General features: G+C 45.5%; 1 protein-coding gene across 1 annotated transcript in view; it reads right to left on the minus strand.

Annotated features, from left to right (window-relative positions):
- The window catches only part of col13a1 (collagen, type XIII, alpha 1), a gene marked incomplete at its 3' end in the record, with an annotated part of 136,862 nt that overhangs the window by 38,387 nt on the left and 80,498 nt on the right, over positions 1 to 17,977 (minus strand). Inside the window, exons 7-16 of the mRNA XM_083650822.1 lie at positions 15,461 to 15,511; positions 13,352 to 13,387; positions 12,456 to 12,482; positions 12,129 to 12,155; positions 10,271 to 10,297; positions 9,908 to 9,934; positions 9,440 to 9,466; positions 7,727 to 7,798; positions 4,878 to 4,940; positions 1,987 to 2,070 (exon numbers count right to left, since the gene is read on the minus strand). Coding sequence (XP_083506948.1) covers positions 1,987 to 2,070; positions 4,878 to 4,940; positions 7,727 to 7,798; positions 9,440 to 9,466; positions 9,908 to 9,934; positions 10,271 to 10,297; positions 12,129 to 12,155; positions 12,456 to 12,482; positions 13,352 to 13,387; positions 15,461 to 15,511 — 441 coding nt within the window. The remainder of the gene's footprint in view (positions 1 to 1,986; positions 2,071 to 4,877; positions 4,941 to 7,726; positions 7,799 to 9,439; positions 9,467 to 9,907; positions 9,935 to 10,270; positions 10,298 to 12,128; positions 12,156 to 12,455; positions 12,483 to 13,351; positions 13,388 to 15,460; positions 15,512 to 17,977) is intronic.

Below are 17,977 nucleotides of genomic sequence, written 5' to 3' on the forward strand. Positions count from 1 at the left end.
GAATGACGCAGAACCATCAAAACACAAGTCCAGTCACTATGAAAACGCAGGACCCACCCCTCAATTAGCCCTTTTCACAGCTGCCATTTTGTGTCTAAAAGGCAGGGGAAACGCATGTGCAACCAACTCACTAATTAGGGCCCCAGCACTGGAACACCTACGGTAAATGGATTGGAAGTTGGACACCCTAATTAAGGTTTTGGTGCACCTGTGAAACTTCCTGCCTTTTAGACACAAAATGGTGGCTGTGAAAAGGGTCTATAATGCTGTCGTGGAGACGGCGACCGCATGACATTATAAAATTCTTAATCTAAAAACAGTGCTTTCCCAATTAATGTGATGACATGAAAACATCATAAATCCTTTTCAGTTTGCACAAGACTAGATTTTAATATAAAAATACACATGTTTTATTGGCCTAAATCACAAAGCGTGGCTGTCCCACTAATTGAGGTGGATTCGACCTGCTACGATACCCCCCCCCCCCCCCTCCATCCTTACCCCTACTAAATGCAAGTATGCAATTGACTGACATCATATCGCATGATTTCCTGGTAATGAAGTCCATCAAATGTTCTAAATTCAATTAAACCGCTGCCACTTGGGGCCGCCAATGTGCGAAGTTGCTCCCTCATTAGTTGCCAGTGAGGTGATAAGTTTACAGGAACAAGGTGTTAAGTATCAGGTAGACTTTAGCAAATTACAATGAGATTGGTTTAAATTGCTGAGATGTGGACAGTTGGATGTTCCAATTTGTAATGGAATCTGACCAAAGCAAGCTTGAGACTGAAGATGGCCCATTTCCAGTCCAAGCCAATTATATATAATTATATAAATATATATAGAGCAGTGTTTTTATTTGACAGTTCACCCCAAAATGAAAATCCTGTCTTTATCGTTGCTCCGTGTCAGTCGGGTCAAGCTTGTACAACCACCAAACACACAGGGAGTGAGCTACTGCAGTTCCACTTCAGCCTTCTCTCTCAAACACTTGACCTTTCCTAAGCCCCGCCCCTAAGGTCATATAACCTAGGTCAACTTTCATGTGTGTAGAGAGAGAGAGCGCAGCTGAGGTGTTTGCTGTGTTATAAGTGCTTGCTGTGTGAATTGTGACTTCACGCACTCTAGGCTGGCGCCACAGGCTGCTACAAGCTTGCCCAACTGCTATTGGAGCACAGAGCAAAATGGGCGGGACTTGGTAAAGGTCAACTGAAGTGAATCAGGTCGGGGTATGTTTAGAGTTCTACAAAGGGCATAAATCAAATCAAATGTCTCCAGAGATCTCCTGCAGCATTATCATCCAAGCGTTTTGTAGCTGAACGGTTGCAGTGTTCTTCCAGAAGGCCTATATTTGCCTCAATATATGTGGTGTTATTCTAAGTAGAGGAAACATAACCTCTTCTTGCATTGAAAATTGGCTACAAAACATGTGGGCTATGCTGCATGAGTTGTTTAGAGACCCTTATTTCAGAACTATCATTTTATGCTGTTTTTAGATCTCTTAACCAACCACTTCTATTGTTTAATGGAGCGATTCCCAACCAGTGGGCCCTCTGGGGGGCCGCGGAGGTATTGCAAGTGGGCTGCCAAATCATTGCACTGTGAAAAAATAATAATAATAATAATACATTGAGCAAATTTAAAAAAAAATATATGCTGATGGACAGCTCCTTGAAAACTGTAACACTGAAAATGCAACATGTTTCAGATGCTGTGTTAGTGACTGTGGAAAATTTTAAAAAAGTGCTCTGAGAATGCGTTATTTGGCCTCCATGTAATTCTTTATGGGGTCGGAGGTGGGCCGTGAAAAGTTTTGAGATTTTCAAGTGAGTTGGAAAAGGTTGGGAAGCGCTGGTTTACTGGAAGGCAACTGCTTTGTGTTTGGTGACTGACCAAATGTCAGCGGACTGACATGGGAGCAGGTAGATGATGATGACAGGACCTTCATTTCTGAGGGCCACTGTTTTTAACAGTGGAGGGACTCACCGGGGGGCCACTAGCTCCGTTCAGGCCGGAGGTCCCTGGGGGTCCGGGAGGTCCCGGTGGGCCCTGCGCTCCAGGCTCGCCCTGCTGAGAGACCTTGGAGTTACAACCTGCCATGCCGAGCCTCGCCACCACGCCACGCCAGCCATGCCCACGACAACCAACCTCACACTGCAGCGCACATACCGGAGGGGGGGGGGGGGGTTGCAGGGAGGAATGTTAGCCAGGGAGCAAGACAAGCAGTTATAACGCCGGTTCTTTTCACCGAGTACCTTGGTTTGGAGAGTGTGGCACTGTGAGCAGGGTTTTTTCACTTACAGCACTGTACAAATTTGAACTAAGCCAAATAGAATAAAGGCTTTTTAACAGATTTGTGGAATGTCCTGATGAATCACTCTTTTCCCCACATAATTATCAGAGGACATTATAGTTTTTAATCCGAAAGCAGTAACCATTCAAAGCTAAACGCTTGTTGCCTTTTGCGGTCACTGAACGTCTCTGTTGTATATATCTATAACGTATGAGTCATCTACAGTACTGAACTGTATAATTTATTAAGATCTACATTTGAACAGACAACTGTAATTTTGACAGTGATCTTTCCTGCAGCTTCTTTGAAATAACCTCACCGCCGACTAATCTCTCTGTGTGGTTGTTCTGAAAGACTGTCCACTAGTGACAGCTGGTCTGGAGCCCCGGGAACTCATCTCGAAAAAACCCAAACGCCAAGACTAAACAAAATCAAATAAAGGAAACGTACAACGAGCACAGGATATGAAGAGAATAAATACACCTCAACTGAAATAAACCTGTCGGCCTCCACCGCAGCACATCCTGAATCTATCGCTCCATTTGTTTCTCTCTCATCTCTGCGACTCGTCTCTCGCAACTCATCAAAGGGTCACGATCTATTATGACGGCTGTAGGTTTATCATGTCTAGCTTCTTAAAAAAAAAACACACGCCTCAGTCTGGAAATATTCATTGTCATTTCTGTAGAAAAGAAACGACTCTACCTGGCACGGCATGTAATCTGCTGCTATACGGTGCAGTGATTTAATTGCACATGTGGTCCAACTTAGAGAGGTTCATAACACAAAAGCGTTGGCCCGGGACTCAAACGCGCGGCGTAATAAGCGTGTTACTGTAGGGGAACACACATTTACAGTAGCTCAGGCCCTGCTGCGACTGCTGCCAAATCTGCCAATGGGTCTATTCTGAGATCATCCGGAACATATCCATCCGCATTAGATCCATATTTGATCATGGATCTATATTTGATCATGGACCCCCCCACCCACCCTCCACTCTGTAGTACCGAATGTGTCCAGCTATGATTTATGTCCCTGGATGCATGTCTGTTAAATGAGCACATTCCAATATTGTACTGTGCAGCAGATTGGTTCCACACACAGCGCCTTTAGCAGGCAGAGCCAGCCTACTGTAGTCAGGTATTCCCTTTGATGGTTTGACTGATATGAGTTTATGAAGACTAACAGCAATATTTCCATTATTTTCAAACGGTGAACTTTAAATTTCACATTGCCCAGCACAAAAACAATAACAAGAAACAACTATTTATTCCCCCACAATTGTATTCTTGTCGGGGTGGGAAAAGCCTCTGAAACATAATTTGGACTATGGGACATAACAAAAACGTGTAGAATCCAATCAAAATGTCATGTTAGAATCAATTAATTGAATTGTCTTACCATCGCTATTCTACAATAAACATGACAATTGTCAATTGAGGGCACTGACTATCTGACCATCAATAGTCTAATAATAAGCTTTGTTGTCACTCGGCCACATCCAAACCAGGTATTCTGTCCCGGCACAGAGCGGGCTGCACACCTGGGGCAAACAAGATGGAGGGCGGATGCCAACTGGGCCAACCTGTGCCAGGCTGCCAGCTGATCTGATCCGCATGGCAGCACACCTAGGCTCCTTCAGAAAAAACTTTGATCCTGTGTTGTAGTAGTAACTGATCATGATAACCACTGGATAATGTAAAAACGTCCAAATGTCATCAGATGTCTCCAAAAAAACGGGCAACGTACTAATTTGCGGGCTCATGTAATAAGATCTGAAAACTGATATTGGAATAGTTTTTCCTGTTAATATAATACATGGTTATATTCAGAAATTATTCCATTATAAGGGGTAGAACCTTTTTTTTTTTTTTTACTAAAATATCAATATCAATTAACAGTTTTGATTCATTTTCAGCACATTTAGAGAGGGACATTGACATTTTTACCAATGATAACATTATTACAGCAGCTATGACGTGATCAGTTGCTACATGTGTATTTCTGATTGTTATGAAGATGTTGTGCTGATTGTAAACGCTGGATTATTTCAATGCTTTGAGTGTCCCCCTCCTCATAGATTCAAAGCAGTGGCTTCTTTCCCACAGCAACGAAAGGATTTAGACTTTTTGGACATTTCATTCACCTTAATGGCCTATGAATGGATAATGATGTGAACAATATTTGTATCATCTAATTATTTTTCACTTGATGGCCACTGGCCACGCCCACATTGCATTGATTGTAATATTAAAAAGGAGCAGCCACTTAAAGCGCACAGACTTGTGGTTTCATACAACAACAACAAAAGTGATCGTTGAAAAGAAAAAAGCAGTAAGTCCACAGTTTAGACTTGGAAGCAGTAGACATGTTTTTCTTGTGAGGCCTTCAGGGACAGAAAAAAACCTGTTGGCCTATAATATGACTTCACATCGAGATGCAGCCAAAGCAAAATGCAGGTTAAATGCAGCGTGACAGTGGAGAAGGAGGGTTTGGCGATGGTTCGACGGCGGTTGGCATCCACTGAGGCAGAAAGGGAGGTGGGGGGGGGGGGGGGAACTGGGGGCAGGTGAGAGATTTGTACCTTCAGGCGCTTTAGGATTAGAGGGCTTATTGAGGGCATGTTGCGCACGGTGATGGGCAACATCTGGCCGGGGGGGGCGGGGTCACAAAGCACAGGTGTGGCCAGCGGTGCAAAAAGGTCACGGGTGCAAAGGTCACCAGGAGGCCGCGGGGAAAGGAAACAGGGAAGAACCAGAAGAGCGGAGGTACGGAGGAGGAGGGAGAGAAATAAGAGAACAACGTGAAAGTGAAAAGCAAGGAAATGGCAAGGCAGAGGAGAGAAGTGGAGGAGAGAAGGTCGAAGAAATCAAGAGAGAGAGGCACCTGCACTGCAAAGTAGGGGCCAGGTGTGTGGGCAGCTAAAGGGGAGCGTCGATGTACCGTGACACTCGAATTACTTATTTCCAAAGCATGCAAATTTCTTAGGCCATGTTCACATTACAGGCAAATCCGATTTGCTGCTAAAGTCATTAATCATCATTATCTTGATTGGTTTCCCAAAATCTGATTTGGGAGTGTGTCCGCACTGCCACACATCTGATTTGGGAAAGTGTTCCAAGTCGGATCTGTGTGTCCAGTCCTCCATAGTTTGGGACAAGTGACACAAATCAGACTTGGAGCGTCCAGACTCATAAAACCAATCTGGATAGAATCATTAATAGGTCATTAAAATCAGATTTGGCCTCCTAGTCTGAACATGGCCCTAGATACTGGACGTATCTGTTGCTCGCAAATCAACAAAGCGCCCCGCTGCCGTCTTGGTGCAGATTTGTTCTGCGCTCGGCCGGGTTTTGGTACCAACACCTTCCCACAGCAGCAACAAGCCGGGCCCCTACATTGCAACTGAGCAGAGATCAGATGGGCGTCAAAGTCTTGCCACAAAGAGAGTACAGCACAGGACACATCCAGACTGACTTACTGTGGCCAACTGTCCCACACAGGGCTGTACAATACGCCGCTTCTGTTGAGATGACCAGCATGATCAGATACACGTTTAAGAGAGAGAGAGAGAGCGAGGGGGGTGATATCTACTGTACTGTACATTCCCCCGTTGACACAAAGTAGAGCCGGCCGCACGCAACTTGCCTACTTTTTTACATACGGTACATATTTCCATAACTGTGTCAAAGCAAAGAGCATCTCCCAACAAATGCCTTCAAACTCTCTCTATCCTTTCTTCTCCCCAGCTTGAAATCAATTTTGTAAATGCAGTAAAATAACAGTTGAATGGCAATCGACGGTTTCTGACTGAACAATAATGCTTAACAATAAATAATGGACTGTATATTATAAATACATCATCTGTCACTATCTATTCTATGGAAATATATACAGCATGTGGTATAAGTAAAGGGGAGGAAACCGTCTTAAAAGTAGGCAAACATGCTGCTTTGTCCACCACCATTTCCAGCTATCCACCACACATCCACTAACATGCTGACATGTAGCGCCAACACCAGTAACAATTCAGGAGATTCAAATTGTTAACAGATAGTAATGCAAAATTAGGAGTAAGGAACCAAATTCCTTAGTAAATATTTTAAAGGTACATTCAGCAATGTTTTTGTGTTAAAATAAGTGTTAAATGTCTCTATATTGTGACAGCAATCACTGAAATAGAGTGTTTGGTCAATGACTTGAAACCCCCAACCCCCCATTGTCCTCTATCTCTCTCCTGTAGTCCTGCAGGCTGAGCGGACATATCACCTGTCCTCTATCTCTCTCCTGTAGTCCTGCAGGCAGGGCGGACATATCTCCGCAACCGTAACTCGTAGAGACTCAGGGATGGGGGCATTGGATTCGGGGTGAAAAAATACATATAGGTCTCTTTTGCATCGCGATCTGACCGTCCGTTTCTCAGAAATGGCAACTTTTCATCCAATCAGAGAAAAGTTGACATTTTCTGGGAAACCGAAGGTCAGATCGCGATGAACATAAAGGACTATGTATTTTTTCACCCCGATTCCAACGCCGCCATCCGTGAGTTTATATGACTTACGGTTGCGGAGATATGTCCGCCCTGCCTGCAGGACTACAGGAGAGAGAGAGAGGACAGGAGATATGTCCACCCTGCCTGCAGGACTACAGGAGAGAGATAGAGGACAGGAGATATGTCCGCCCTGCCTGCAGGACTACAGGAGAGAGAGAGAGGACAGGAGATATGTCCACCCTGCCTGCAGGACTACAGGAGAGAGATAGAGGACAGGAGATATGTCCACCCTGCCTGCAGGACTACAGGAGAGAGAGAGAGGACAGGAGATATGTCCACCCTGCCTGCAGGACTACAGGAGAGAGATAGAGGACAGGAGATATGTCCACCCTGCCTGCAGGACTACAGGAGAGAGATAGAGGACAGGAGATACGTCCGCCCTGCCTGCAGGACTACAGGAGAGAGATAGAGGACAGGAGATATGTCCGCCCTGCCTGCAGGACTACAGGAGAGAGATAGAGGACAGCGGGGGGTTGGGGGTTTCAAGTTACTGACCAAACACTCTATTTCAGTGATTGCTGTCAGAATATAGAGCCATTTAACACTTATTGTAACCCAAAAACATCACTGAATGTACCTTTAAAGCATTGCTGTATTCTATATTTTAAGATGATTCACTTCTAAAAAGAAGAAAAAGGAGCCTATAGAAAGGCCGTTGACCCAAACCAATGACCTGACAACCTCTTCACCACACAATGCGCCATTCTGTGCTATCATTTATTTTATTTTATTTATTTATTTATTTATTACATTTTGGGGGTGGGGGGGGGGGGTGGAGAGCAGAGGGTTGGGCACGTTGGCTCTCTTTGCGGCACGACTCCTTGACACACTGCTGAGGGTATGGGGGGTGTTTTGGGGGGGGGGGGGGGGCACCCACAAACCTTCAGCACCAGAGCCTGACTGGAGCGCAAGGCAGCCAGGGCTTTCAGAGGGAGGTCCTGCACAAAGAGGCCCTACACACCAGGGGGGCGGTCAAGTCATGATGCTAACAGGGATGAGTAATGATCTAACTACGAGAGGTAACACTTTAGATGAGGGAACACGTAAGGTGCTCATTAATATGCATATTGGTAGTGAATTGGTTCAATAATTACTTAATTCATTGCAAACCAATTATGAACACTATTATTCTGCACTAATTGTCTTCTAAAAGTATAGCCCATTAACTGTATAAGCACTCATTACGAGGCTGTTGAGGGCCAAACGCAATTAATGGGCTATACAAGAGAATAGTGCAGAATAAGGTGCTAATAAATGGTTTGGAATGACTAATATGCATGCTAATAAGCAATTAATTAATATGTTAATATGTGTCCCCTAATCTAGAGTGTTACAGAGAAGTTGGAAAATCACGTCTCGATTTGACTCTGAACCACTTTTTTTAAACTGGTGTAAGTGAATTCTGACCTCTGGGATTATTTCGGACTGACGCACATATATATCAATGTAATCACGCCGACACACACGTTAAAGTTGTTGGTCTCACTGGATCCCCCCCCCCCCCCCATCCTCACTCGCACCCCTCGCCCTCGCCCCTCACAGCCCCCTTGGGTCCCACTGTAGGATGTTGAGGAACGTTGAGCGCCGGGAACCACCCCCACTGGTACGGGACCTCCCGTACAGAGGGCTGGGCTGCGGGTGGGGCGGGGGGCACCGAGAAATGCATGAAAACAATCCAACAAGCAACACAGCAATGTTGGGTTGTGGGGGGGGGGGGGGGGGGGGGGGGGTAAAATGCTGTGGAGTATCAATGCTCTGAGGGAACGTTCTGACAACTTTTTAAAATCAACCCCCCCCCCCCCCCCCCAAATCGTCCCTGGGTCCCTCTTCCTCTGAACTCCTCGCTCTGTTTATGTAGCCTCAAACATTTAGCGTCCACAGATCTATATCGCATAATGCACGATGCATTATCGGTAACAACTCGTAAAAAACCCTTTCAGCATGCGAGGTAACGAGGTAGCAAAGGTTTATGACAAAGAGAGAAAAAAAACATCCAACTTTGATCGTCTTAACAGAAGCCCTTTAATAACTGGAAGGTTGAATTACGCTGGAAGTGGACTGAGCTATCTGAAAAATCCCCCACTACACAGGAGACTCTTATTCTTGGCACCCCCACACACAGGGCCTTATCACCTTATCGCATGCGCCTGTGTGCTCCAGCAGGCGGCCGGTAATTGCGTTGTTTTCTCTCAAACAGCCAAACCCCGGAGAGGCTCTGCATGTGCTACCCATCACACACACACACACAGGGTCATTTGTCTGTCTAGAGTAGACGCAGCTTCAAGCTCCTGCTCTTCCAGCTTCACGTCTCTACTCCGTTATTACACAACACTCAACTGCACATAATGTCTGGACCTGTCAGAGATACGCTGTTTGCCAGAGAGGGCAGCACAGTACCACTTATATATAAATTTCGGCATCCTCTACAAACAGTGCTACAGGACAAAAAAATGCACAATTATAAACACATTTATCTGGTAATATAATAGTATAACATTGAAGTATGATTCTAAACGTTACAAAAATGTGGAATAAACATTAATGAATAAATACTTTTTGGTAACACGATCATTTGCTGGGGAATATTTTCTTACCCGGTGTGTGTAGTCACCACAGACACCCTATGGAGAGCATGAAACAGTGGATTAGAAATATGAGGACTGAACATAATATTTGTACAGTAATTACTTGTAATGAGGGTTTGAAATTAACACTGCTGTAAGGTTGTCAGTTTTATTACAGATCTGTCACTACATTTCTTTGCTTTGCCTCTGAGGTGCAGGTGTGGTGGTACGGCTGTGGGAGCACGGCGGGCAGTCAATAATGGCGTTCAACCAGCAGGGGGGCGCTCAGAGTTGAGCGGTTGAAATGTCATTATTGACTGCACACACCATGCACATGCACCTCAGAGGCAAAGCAAAGAACTTTAGTGGCTGGTATGTGTGGAAAAACTACTTTGATTCTCAAGAAATTAAACTGGCTTTAAAATCCGCTATGTGACCAATTGATCAAACAGCATTTTCATAGCCGTAATTGTAATACTATTGTATACCGTATCTCACCTTCTCTCCTTTGGGACCAGGTTCCCCCTAAAAATACAACAAGGACAGGAAGCGAGTGGTTATATAGAGCAGTGATTCTCAACCTTTTTTTATATGAAGGACCCCTAGTTTAGGACACATTTGGACCAAAGACCCCCATTTGATGAGGTTTTGTCTTCCCAACCCAAATCTGAGAACGAAATAATGCTGAAGTTTAACAATTCATCCGTTGGCTCATGGGGACCCCTGGAACCCCCTCAGGCACCCCTGTTTCTCCCCAGACCCCCCACATTGAGAAGAACCACTGTTATACAGTAGCGTGGTCAAAATAATCACATGCATTCATGTTCTTCTCAGCACTGATAGAAGACTTCAGAAACTTACTGGGAGTCCTTTGGCACCACGCTGACCCTGAAAGACAAGAAACAGCGAAGCAGTCAGTCTTGATTCACGCATGCGTGTGCAACATAACATACAGAAGATGATTCCACATCAATTCCACCCCAATGAAAATGATCAAAACAAGAAAAGATGTGCAGAACTCCATGGAGGTGGTGACTAGGCTTGCTGCACGAGTCTGTTCTAATCACTTGTTCTGGATGCAGCCACTCAGTTTGACTTCCCATCAGGCGCATGGGGTGCGCCTGTTTGACTTCCCATCAGGCCCTGGGGTGCGCCTGTCTAAGTAGCTGTCAGCGCTTTAACGAGCGTTTGATTAATGGAGTCAGGGAGAAGAAGGCCCCGGTTGGACACATCCAGCGCACCCCACGCCGGTGACCCCACACAGGCGCAGCACAGCTCCGACGTGGCTTTGTGAATCCCTCTATACATTTACCAGACGAGCCCCTCAAAGCCCTTTTCAATACTCCCTGACATTCGTCAGAGAGGGGGCTAAGAAAAAAGGAGCGTATTACAGGGCTATTAATCAACATTCAAACATTATTGCAACGATATCCAACTCCACTTGGCCTCCTGGAAGTCTTGCCATTTGTACTGGCAGCGGAGTTCCTTGGGAGCGGGGGACACAGCGGGCGCAAGTCTGCCCCCCTCCCTCTCGAAAAACAAACCCCCGCCATGATGACTTCCCCCCCAGTCTGACTCTGACCAAGAGTAATGGTTTCCAAACAGAGGCACACACAAAAAAACAACCTTCCTCAAATCACCGGCGGGCATGATAGAAGCCAGAGCAGTTGACCGAGGCTAGACAAACGTGCCGCAGCAGCAGCATCATCAACCAAGAAGAACAGAGAGATGTCTCCTCTTTTTACAGGCGGATCTTTATTGAGGTTGGAAAAACAAGTCCAAGAAGGGCGATGATCCAAAATCGCTGAGAGTTTTGTCAATTAAAGCGTAATTCAAATTCTGCGGTCGGGCAGGAGGCGTCTTTTTCCCCCGCAGAAGAGGGGGATCCATCTTTTTTGTTTTTCTTGCTCCACGAGGGGCGAATTTCAAAACGCAATGCTGCCGTGAGCAGCCGGATGCAACTCGCTACTCTGCACGGGTGACAGTTGAGTCAGCATTTTAAACAGGGTGTGGGTAACAGCTCCCGGACTACTAAATATGGCCAGACATTCTCCCTGTCAGTACAACAGACAGACAGCCCACTGCCATCTCATTACTGTGTTGCATCAATCAGGTCTACTGTGTTTTCCTAGTAACCTTGTATGGCTCGACTCAGGGTATAAACAACTGGATAACGTGATACCCAATCGAGGTTCAGGTTCCCTTTTTTTTTTTTTTTTTTTACTTTGTTTGTTTATGCCACTATGTGCATGGATGAATTACACCCAAAATATCATTTTAATTATCATATTGGGTGGCAATTTCTTCATTTTAGGGGCAAGGGCATCTGGCCTTCTTCGTCATCACAATTTCTTTTAGGGCACAAGGCCACTTGCCCAGGGCACAAAGACAACTGCTCTGTTGACATGGTGAAGAGTGATTTTTCTGAAATGTGTGTTAGAATGAGCCAATGACACATCCTTTGCATAGGGCACGGCTACATTAAACTGAGACCACTGATGCTTTTAAAGCAACTGACAGTAGCAGGCTGGTAGCAGGGCACTGCCAAGGTGGCCTTAGAGATCTCAGGGCATCACGGCCAGAGGGAGGGGCAACAGAGGCCATGGCCTCCGTGTAATTCCCACCCTGTTATCATATATAATTGATTATAGGCTGAAATATGTGTTGTACTTGTGCAGGTGGCATAACTGTGCTGTGTACGAGGCGTGCTTCTGCTTACCATGTCTCCTTTCAGGCCGTGCTGTCCCTGTGTGGACATAACAGAGTGAGTGCAGGTGGTCAAACAATCCAATCGATCTAAACAGATACCTGGACTTGATTTCCTTGGAAAAACGTCGTAGAAATATCAATAACATGTTTAACTCCGCTCCTATAATAACAGCAATGACACTAATAGAGATTTTATTACAATAATGACCATAATCATTCTTAGCTTAATTATGCTCATTATCATCGTAAAGGTGCCGGGTTCTGGACACTAAAAGGTGCTCAATTACTCAATTATTTCACATTTTGTCGGGAACTGGGGGGGGGGGGGGGTACTCACAGGCTTGCCATCCAACCCAATTGGACCCTAAGATAAAAGAAGAAAAACAGACATTAAAAGTTGAGTGTAGAGAATCACAATCACAGTCACCAAAATCTTCTAGCAACCCTGTCTGGCCCCATTATGGAGGTTAATTGGAGACTTTGCTGTACACACATCATATCTAAATGTATAACAACCAAGCTAGAGAATGAGAGAGTGCTGTGGGTGTAGGTCAATTCAGTATTGTTATAGGTTACAGATCAGTTAGATTTGTTTCCAAATGTAGTTGACTTTAGCCAAAACAGAGTTGTCGCTTGAGAAGAGTCAGCTGCAGTTAACCTGAACAAACGGTTGCTCTTTGACTTTGTTACAGTATAGTTAGCTGATTTAGCAAAGCTACCGACGTTAATTAACATGGGACTACTAGCCACTACTGTATAATACTAATTACTACTACATCATTACTGTAGTTAGTGTGCAAATCAAATGCAAAATCAACGTATCAGTGATGAATTGGTGATTTCCCAGTCAAAAACAGCACAGAATGTAAGAGTGTCTGCATTCAATTCAGTTGAGACGGCCAAGTAGTAGAAATCAAAGTGGCTGTTCTCTTGTTGCACAACAGCTAAGTAGCTCCAATATGGCTGCCAGAGGCCCCATTACATCACGTAATGATTATGACTGACTATAATAATTTGCAGCTACTGCTCTGTGTTGATTTTCAAGAAGTAAAAAAGAGAAGAAAAAGAAACATTCTGTGGTAATAACGTGACTCTTGCTCAGACATTTTCAGGGATTCTTTTCTTAATTTTGAGGCCTAGACATATTAGTTACTCTGAGCAGGCATTCGCTTATTACGACCCGCTGAAACCTTGGCTAACTGAGCGACATTTGCAGTGTTATTACAGACTTACTGGAAAGCCTGGGAATCCTCTTGTTCCTGGCTGTCCCTAAAGAGAAACAGAAACAGAAACACAGTGTTTTTTTTCACTTTGTACTTCTGGAAGATTGACGTGGAAATCTGCTGAAAGGAGGTCAGTGTAAGAAGGTGCAATTCCCTGCACCCCCCCCCACCCCCACCACCGTCCCTCCCCCTGCAGGCAAGGCATTGGGTCAGTGCTGTAATTGGCTTTGACAGAGGAAGTGATATGGTAGACTACGGGGAGTCACTTTAGTGCGAGTTTTCGGAGGGCTGAAAAACTGACCGTTCCAAACGGGAGGAAATAAGACGCCGAAACATAACGCGGAAAAGAGAATGGCGACAAAGGCCGGCGCGCTTTTCCAAATCAAATAAAGATGGAATAGTATGGGGGGGGGGGGGGGGGGGGGGGCGTGAATGAGCTCAACGAGCGTATGTCAATAACAATTAGCCCGACGAGCTCTGATGCAAACGAGGTGCGTTTGAGCGGTGGATATTCTAGCCTGCTTCTGGGACGGGCACAGGCCATTCAATATCCTGGGGGGAAAAAAGAGTGACTGGGGCAATAAAGACAAACAGAAAGAAAATTACAAGGAAGAGGTGAACGTGGTTAATGAAGCAGATTGTATGTCTGGGACCAGGGGTCGTTATTGGGAGCTCTGGATGTTTTTTCTCCCCCGGGAGGTATAGTCTGTTTTGGAAAAACAGTGTTGAATAGCAGTAGGACATGGTTTTATGATCTCCAACAGGCCTTACAAGGGATGTGGAACGTTGACAATGCAGAGTGATATAACGCCTCTGGCATGGAATGCGCATGGCTTAAAAAAAAAAAAAATCACATTCCACATATTGTACCGGTAAACATAATTTCCCTTCCAATTTGCTGTATTTAAAGACTTACAAAGTCTGAGAGATATAAATACGGGATACGATATCCATGCTTTATACATTTTTACGTGCAAAAATCTCAGAAAATGATGGTTTGGATGTAATCCCACAGTCGAGCTGTAGTGGAAAACTGTGCTAGCATTGGAAAAAGCTCTCCTTACTCATCCATCCAAGCGATGGTGGTGAAGCCGGCGAGGCACTTGGCGAGCTTAAGCTGTCACTTCCTCCCTCTTTCTCCTCACCTCTCTGTTAAATTAACTCCCTTGTTCCGGCGTAAGGTCGCGACCCCGAGTCTCTCATGTCCATCTCACCTGCTGTGGTAAACTATCTTGTAAGTGCTTCTGACTGACTGGCCCTCTATGTTCAGGACCGAGGCTCCTACTGCGCTCCACGTCCTCCACAGCCTGCTATTCATTAGGAATGGCTATTACCTTCCAGGAAGAGTGGGCACACACACACACAGGTATATATTGTAATATTCATCCATTTGAAAAACAGATGTCTGCTGCACTTGAGTGGCGAGACCGCTGGCTATACCATCATCACACTGACTGCTCTGGGATCTGGACTGGAACAAAAGTGCAACGAGGAAAGAAGTGTCTCCAGAAATACTTGAGAAGGTGGGATATTACGCAACTCATGTGGCCACGGTGTCTTTGTGGTGTTTGAAAAGGAGAGCGATGCATCAACGAGAGATTGAAGCTGATATTATGCTCTTGCAAAGATCAGGATTTTAAACCGAGGGCCTGGCGGTGTCTGGATAACTTACATCGACCGCCCCGGGTCGGCTCGAGATCGAGTGTCTCATTTCACTTCCTGATGAAACAGGCATGACTAATGATGCAATTTATGGCCAAATCACAGCTCCAGCCTTTTGAACAAATCCCCGATATTTCCACACAATCTGTAATTACATCGTATTATTCTATCATTTGTGTTGCGGTAGAATAAGGAAAGTTTGGCAATCGCAATGCCATTTGTGAGCCCAATACCCCATGAGCTCTGGAAAAACAAATCTCTCCAGATCTCTCAAATTGTCCATCAACAGAACTGTGAAGTCATGCCGTTAGTGTCTAAGACCCTAATGGGTTAAGCAGAAGTGTACTGAAATGGTAGCTAATAAAAAAAAGGCTTGGTTGCAGGTCCAGCTGGGCCGGCGCTTAAAGATAAGACATGGGGGGTTTATTAGGTGTAGGGAGAAGGTGAAGACACTTACAGGAGGTCCTCTTGGTCCAATGATGGACAGACCCGGCTCCCCCGGTGCTCCCTAAGGACAGATAGAAAAAGACAGTGAGAAGACGACAAAGAGACAAGAACAAGTGGGGGATACTGTTTGCATTCCTAGCCACCTCGACGGACTTCATTCTAGAAAGTCAGCACACTTTGATGCATTCTTCCACGTGTAAACGGCGAGCGGGTGGAGGGGCGACGGGGGAAATACATCCATTAACATCTGTTAGACATACAGTGTTTCTCGTTCCAACACATAAACACTTCCTTTCAGCCAATCATGGTATACTGGGGTGAACATGCATAGGAGTGTAAGCGTTCAAATTTACTATCACTTTCATCCCAGTCAGAAGGGATCTGATTTCAGGACCGTACTTTATAATTCGACAATGTGACTCAAAAGGTCGGCGGTGCTGCTGCTGTGCAAACAGTGGAGAGCCTCTGGGCCCCGGCTTTGGCACCAAACGGGTGATTTGCGCCGTGACAGCCGGGGTCCGCGTAGCCCCCTGGACCCTCCCCAGCACAATCCCACAAAACAGTGAGGCCAGACTGGCCCCAACTCAGGTTTCCAGCACTTTCCCTAATTAGCTTCTCTGTCCCTGAAGGAAACCCTACCACAAGGACACGTCTGATGGTCCCAGGTATCCACAAGGACACATCTGATGGTCCCAGCTATCCACAAGGACACATCTGATGGTCCCAACTATCCATCAAAGACAAAGGTGATTCTATGTCCCTGAAGGAAACCCTACCACAAGGACACACCTGATGGTCCCAGCTATCCTTCAAAGACAAAGGTGATTCTATGTCCCTGAAGGAAACCCTACCACAAGGACACACCTGATGGTCCCAGCTATCCATCAAAGACAAAGGTGATTCTATGTCCCTGAAGGAAACCCTACCACAAGGACACATCTGATGGTCCCAGCTATCATCAAAGACAAAGGTGATTATATGTCCCTGAAGCAAACCCTACCACAAGGACACATCTGATGGTCCTAGCTATCATCAAAGACAAAGGTGATTCTATGTCCCTGAAGCAAACTCTACCACAAGGACACGTCTGATGGTCCCAGCTATCATCAAAGACAAAGGTGATTCTATGTCCCTGAAGCAAACCCTACCACAAGGACACGTCTGATGGTCCCAGCTATCCATCAAAGACAAGGGTGATTCTAAATGCTTCTGAACAAATGCCTACTTTGGGAGGGGAAGTATTTGTTTTCACACGCCTGGTTTGATGGATTGATGGTGGATGTAACACAGGGGGCCAAGAGGGAAAGGTAATCATGAAAAAGAGTGGTCGCTGTCAGCTAAAGCAGTTTACTGTTCCTCTCTTGGCCATCTAGAGGTGTAGTAGACTAGACAAGTGAAGATTTACAGATACCTTGTACAGAGATTAGATTACTTTGGCTCTAAGGGGGTGAAGGCAACGGGGCAGAATCAGACTCGCGACTAAAACCAGGACCCCCCAAAAGAAATAGACTCACATAAAACCAAGTGCTGTGAAATAGCAAGCCGACAAAGCTGAGCAGATTTAATTTCCTCCAAAATGAAATCTTCTCTAGCCTATAAAGAGCAGAGTGGCCATCTGCTGTGGTTCCAGTACGCTTCTTCTTTTTTTTTTTTGCGTAACTGATCCGTCATGTCGTTCTGGTTTTTCCCCCGCGAAGCCTGGTTCTGTTCGCCAATCACTTGCCCCCAACACCCTCCCACAAAACCCACAGAACCCACAGAACCCATTAGTGTTAAGAGAGCAAAACGCTCTGGAAAAGCTCCTCTTCCCGTCTTCCGTTTGTCCCTGGCTCTCTGTCCTTATGCTGGAGATGATGGTGCTGCCTTTTAAGAGATGATCTACAGCCAAGTCTGCTCTGTGTAACTCCCTGTGTTTCTTCATCTTCTCCCTCCTGGCAGCTACTGGAAGAGACTAGCCAGTGTGGAGAAATGCTGATTACGATAATACGGTATGCTCCAAAACAATCGGTGCCTAGACATAGAAAGGAAGCCATCGGATTATTTTGGAGGCGAATCTGTTGTGCGCTCCAAAAAGCCGCCATTACATTGTCTGCTTCTCCACTTAGCATCGTGGTGGTCACATTACGATTTCTGTTTTCTCACAAGTCAACCCATAGATCAAGAGAGGAAAAGTGCTTTTGTTTTGGCTGACTGACTGCCCGTATTAAAGACGCTTGGCTAACAAACTCATTTGTTATTGTGGTATATGTGACAGTGAGGAATGTGATGTTTCCCCTTCCGTGGCACATTTGGCCCCGCACATCACAAATCACGCTGTTTTCGATGACAGCAACTCTGCCGTTTCTGGCCTCGATACGGACAATCGAACGGGATGAAACGACCGCTTTGGCGCTTTTGCAAAAATGTGGTGAGTCGGGATTGAAGCGGTCGCAAATCCAACAGTCACAATTCTTGACACGGCATGTTAGCACACAGTGTGTCTCCGCAATGTCTTTGGGGTACAAGGAAACACATTGAGGGGTTCTGC

The sequence above is a fragment of the Poromitra crassiceps genome, assembly GCF_964638095.1.
Source record: "Poromitra crassiceps genome assembly, chromosome: 14".
Classification (NCBI taxonomy): domain Eukaryota; kingdom Metazoa; phylum Chordata; class Actinopteri; order Beryciformes; family Melamphaidae; genus Poromitra; species Poromitra crassiceps.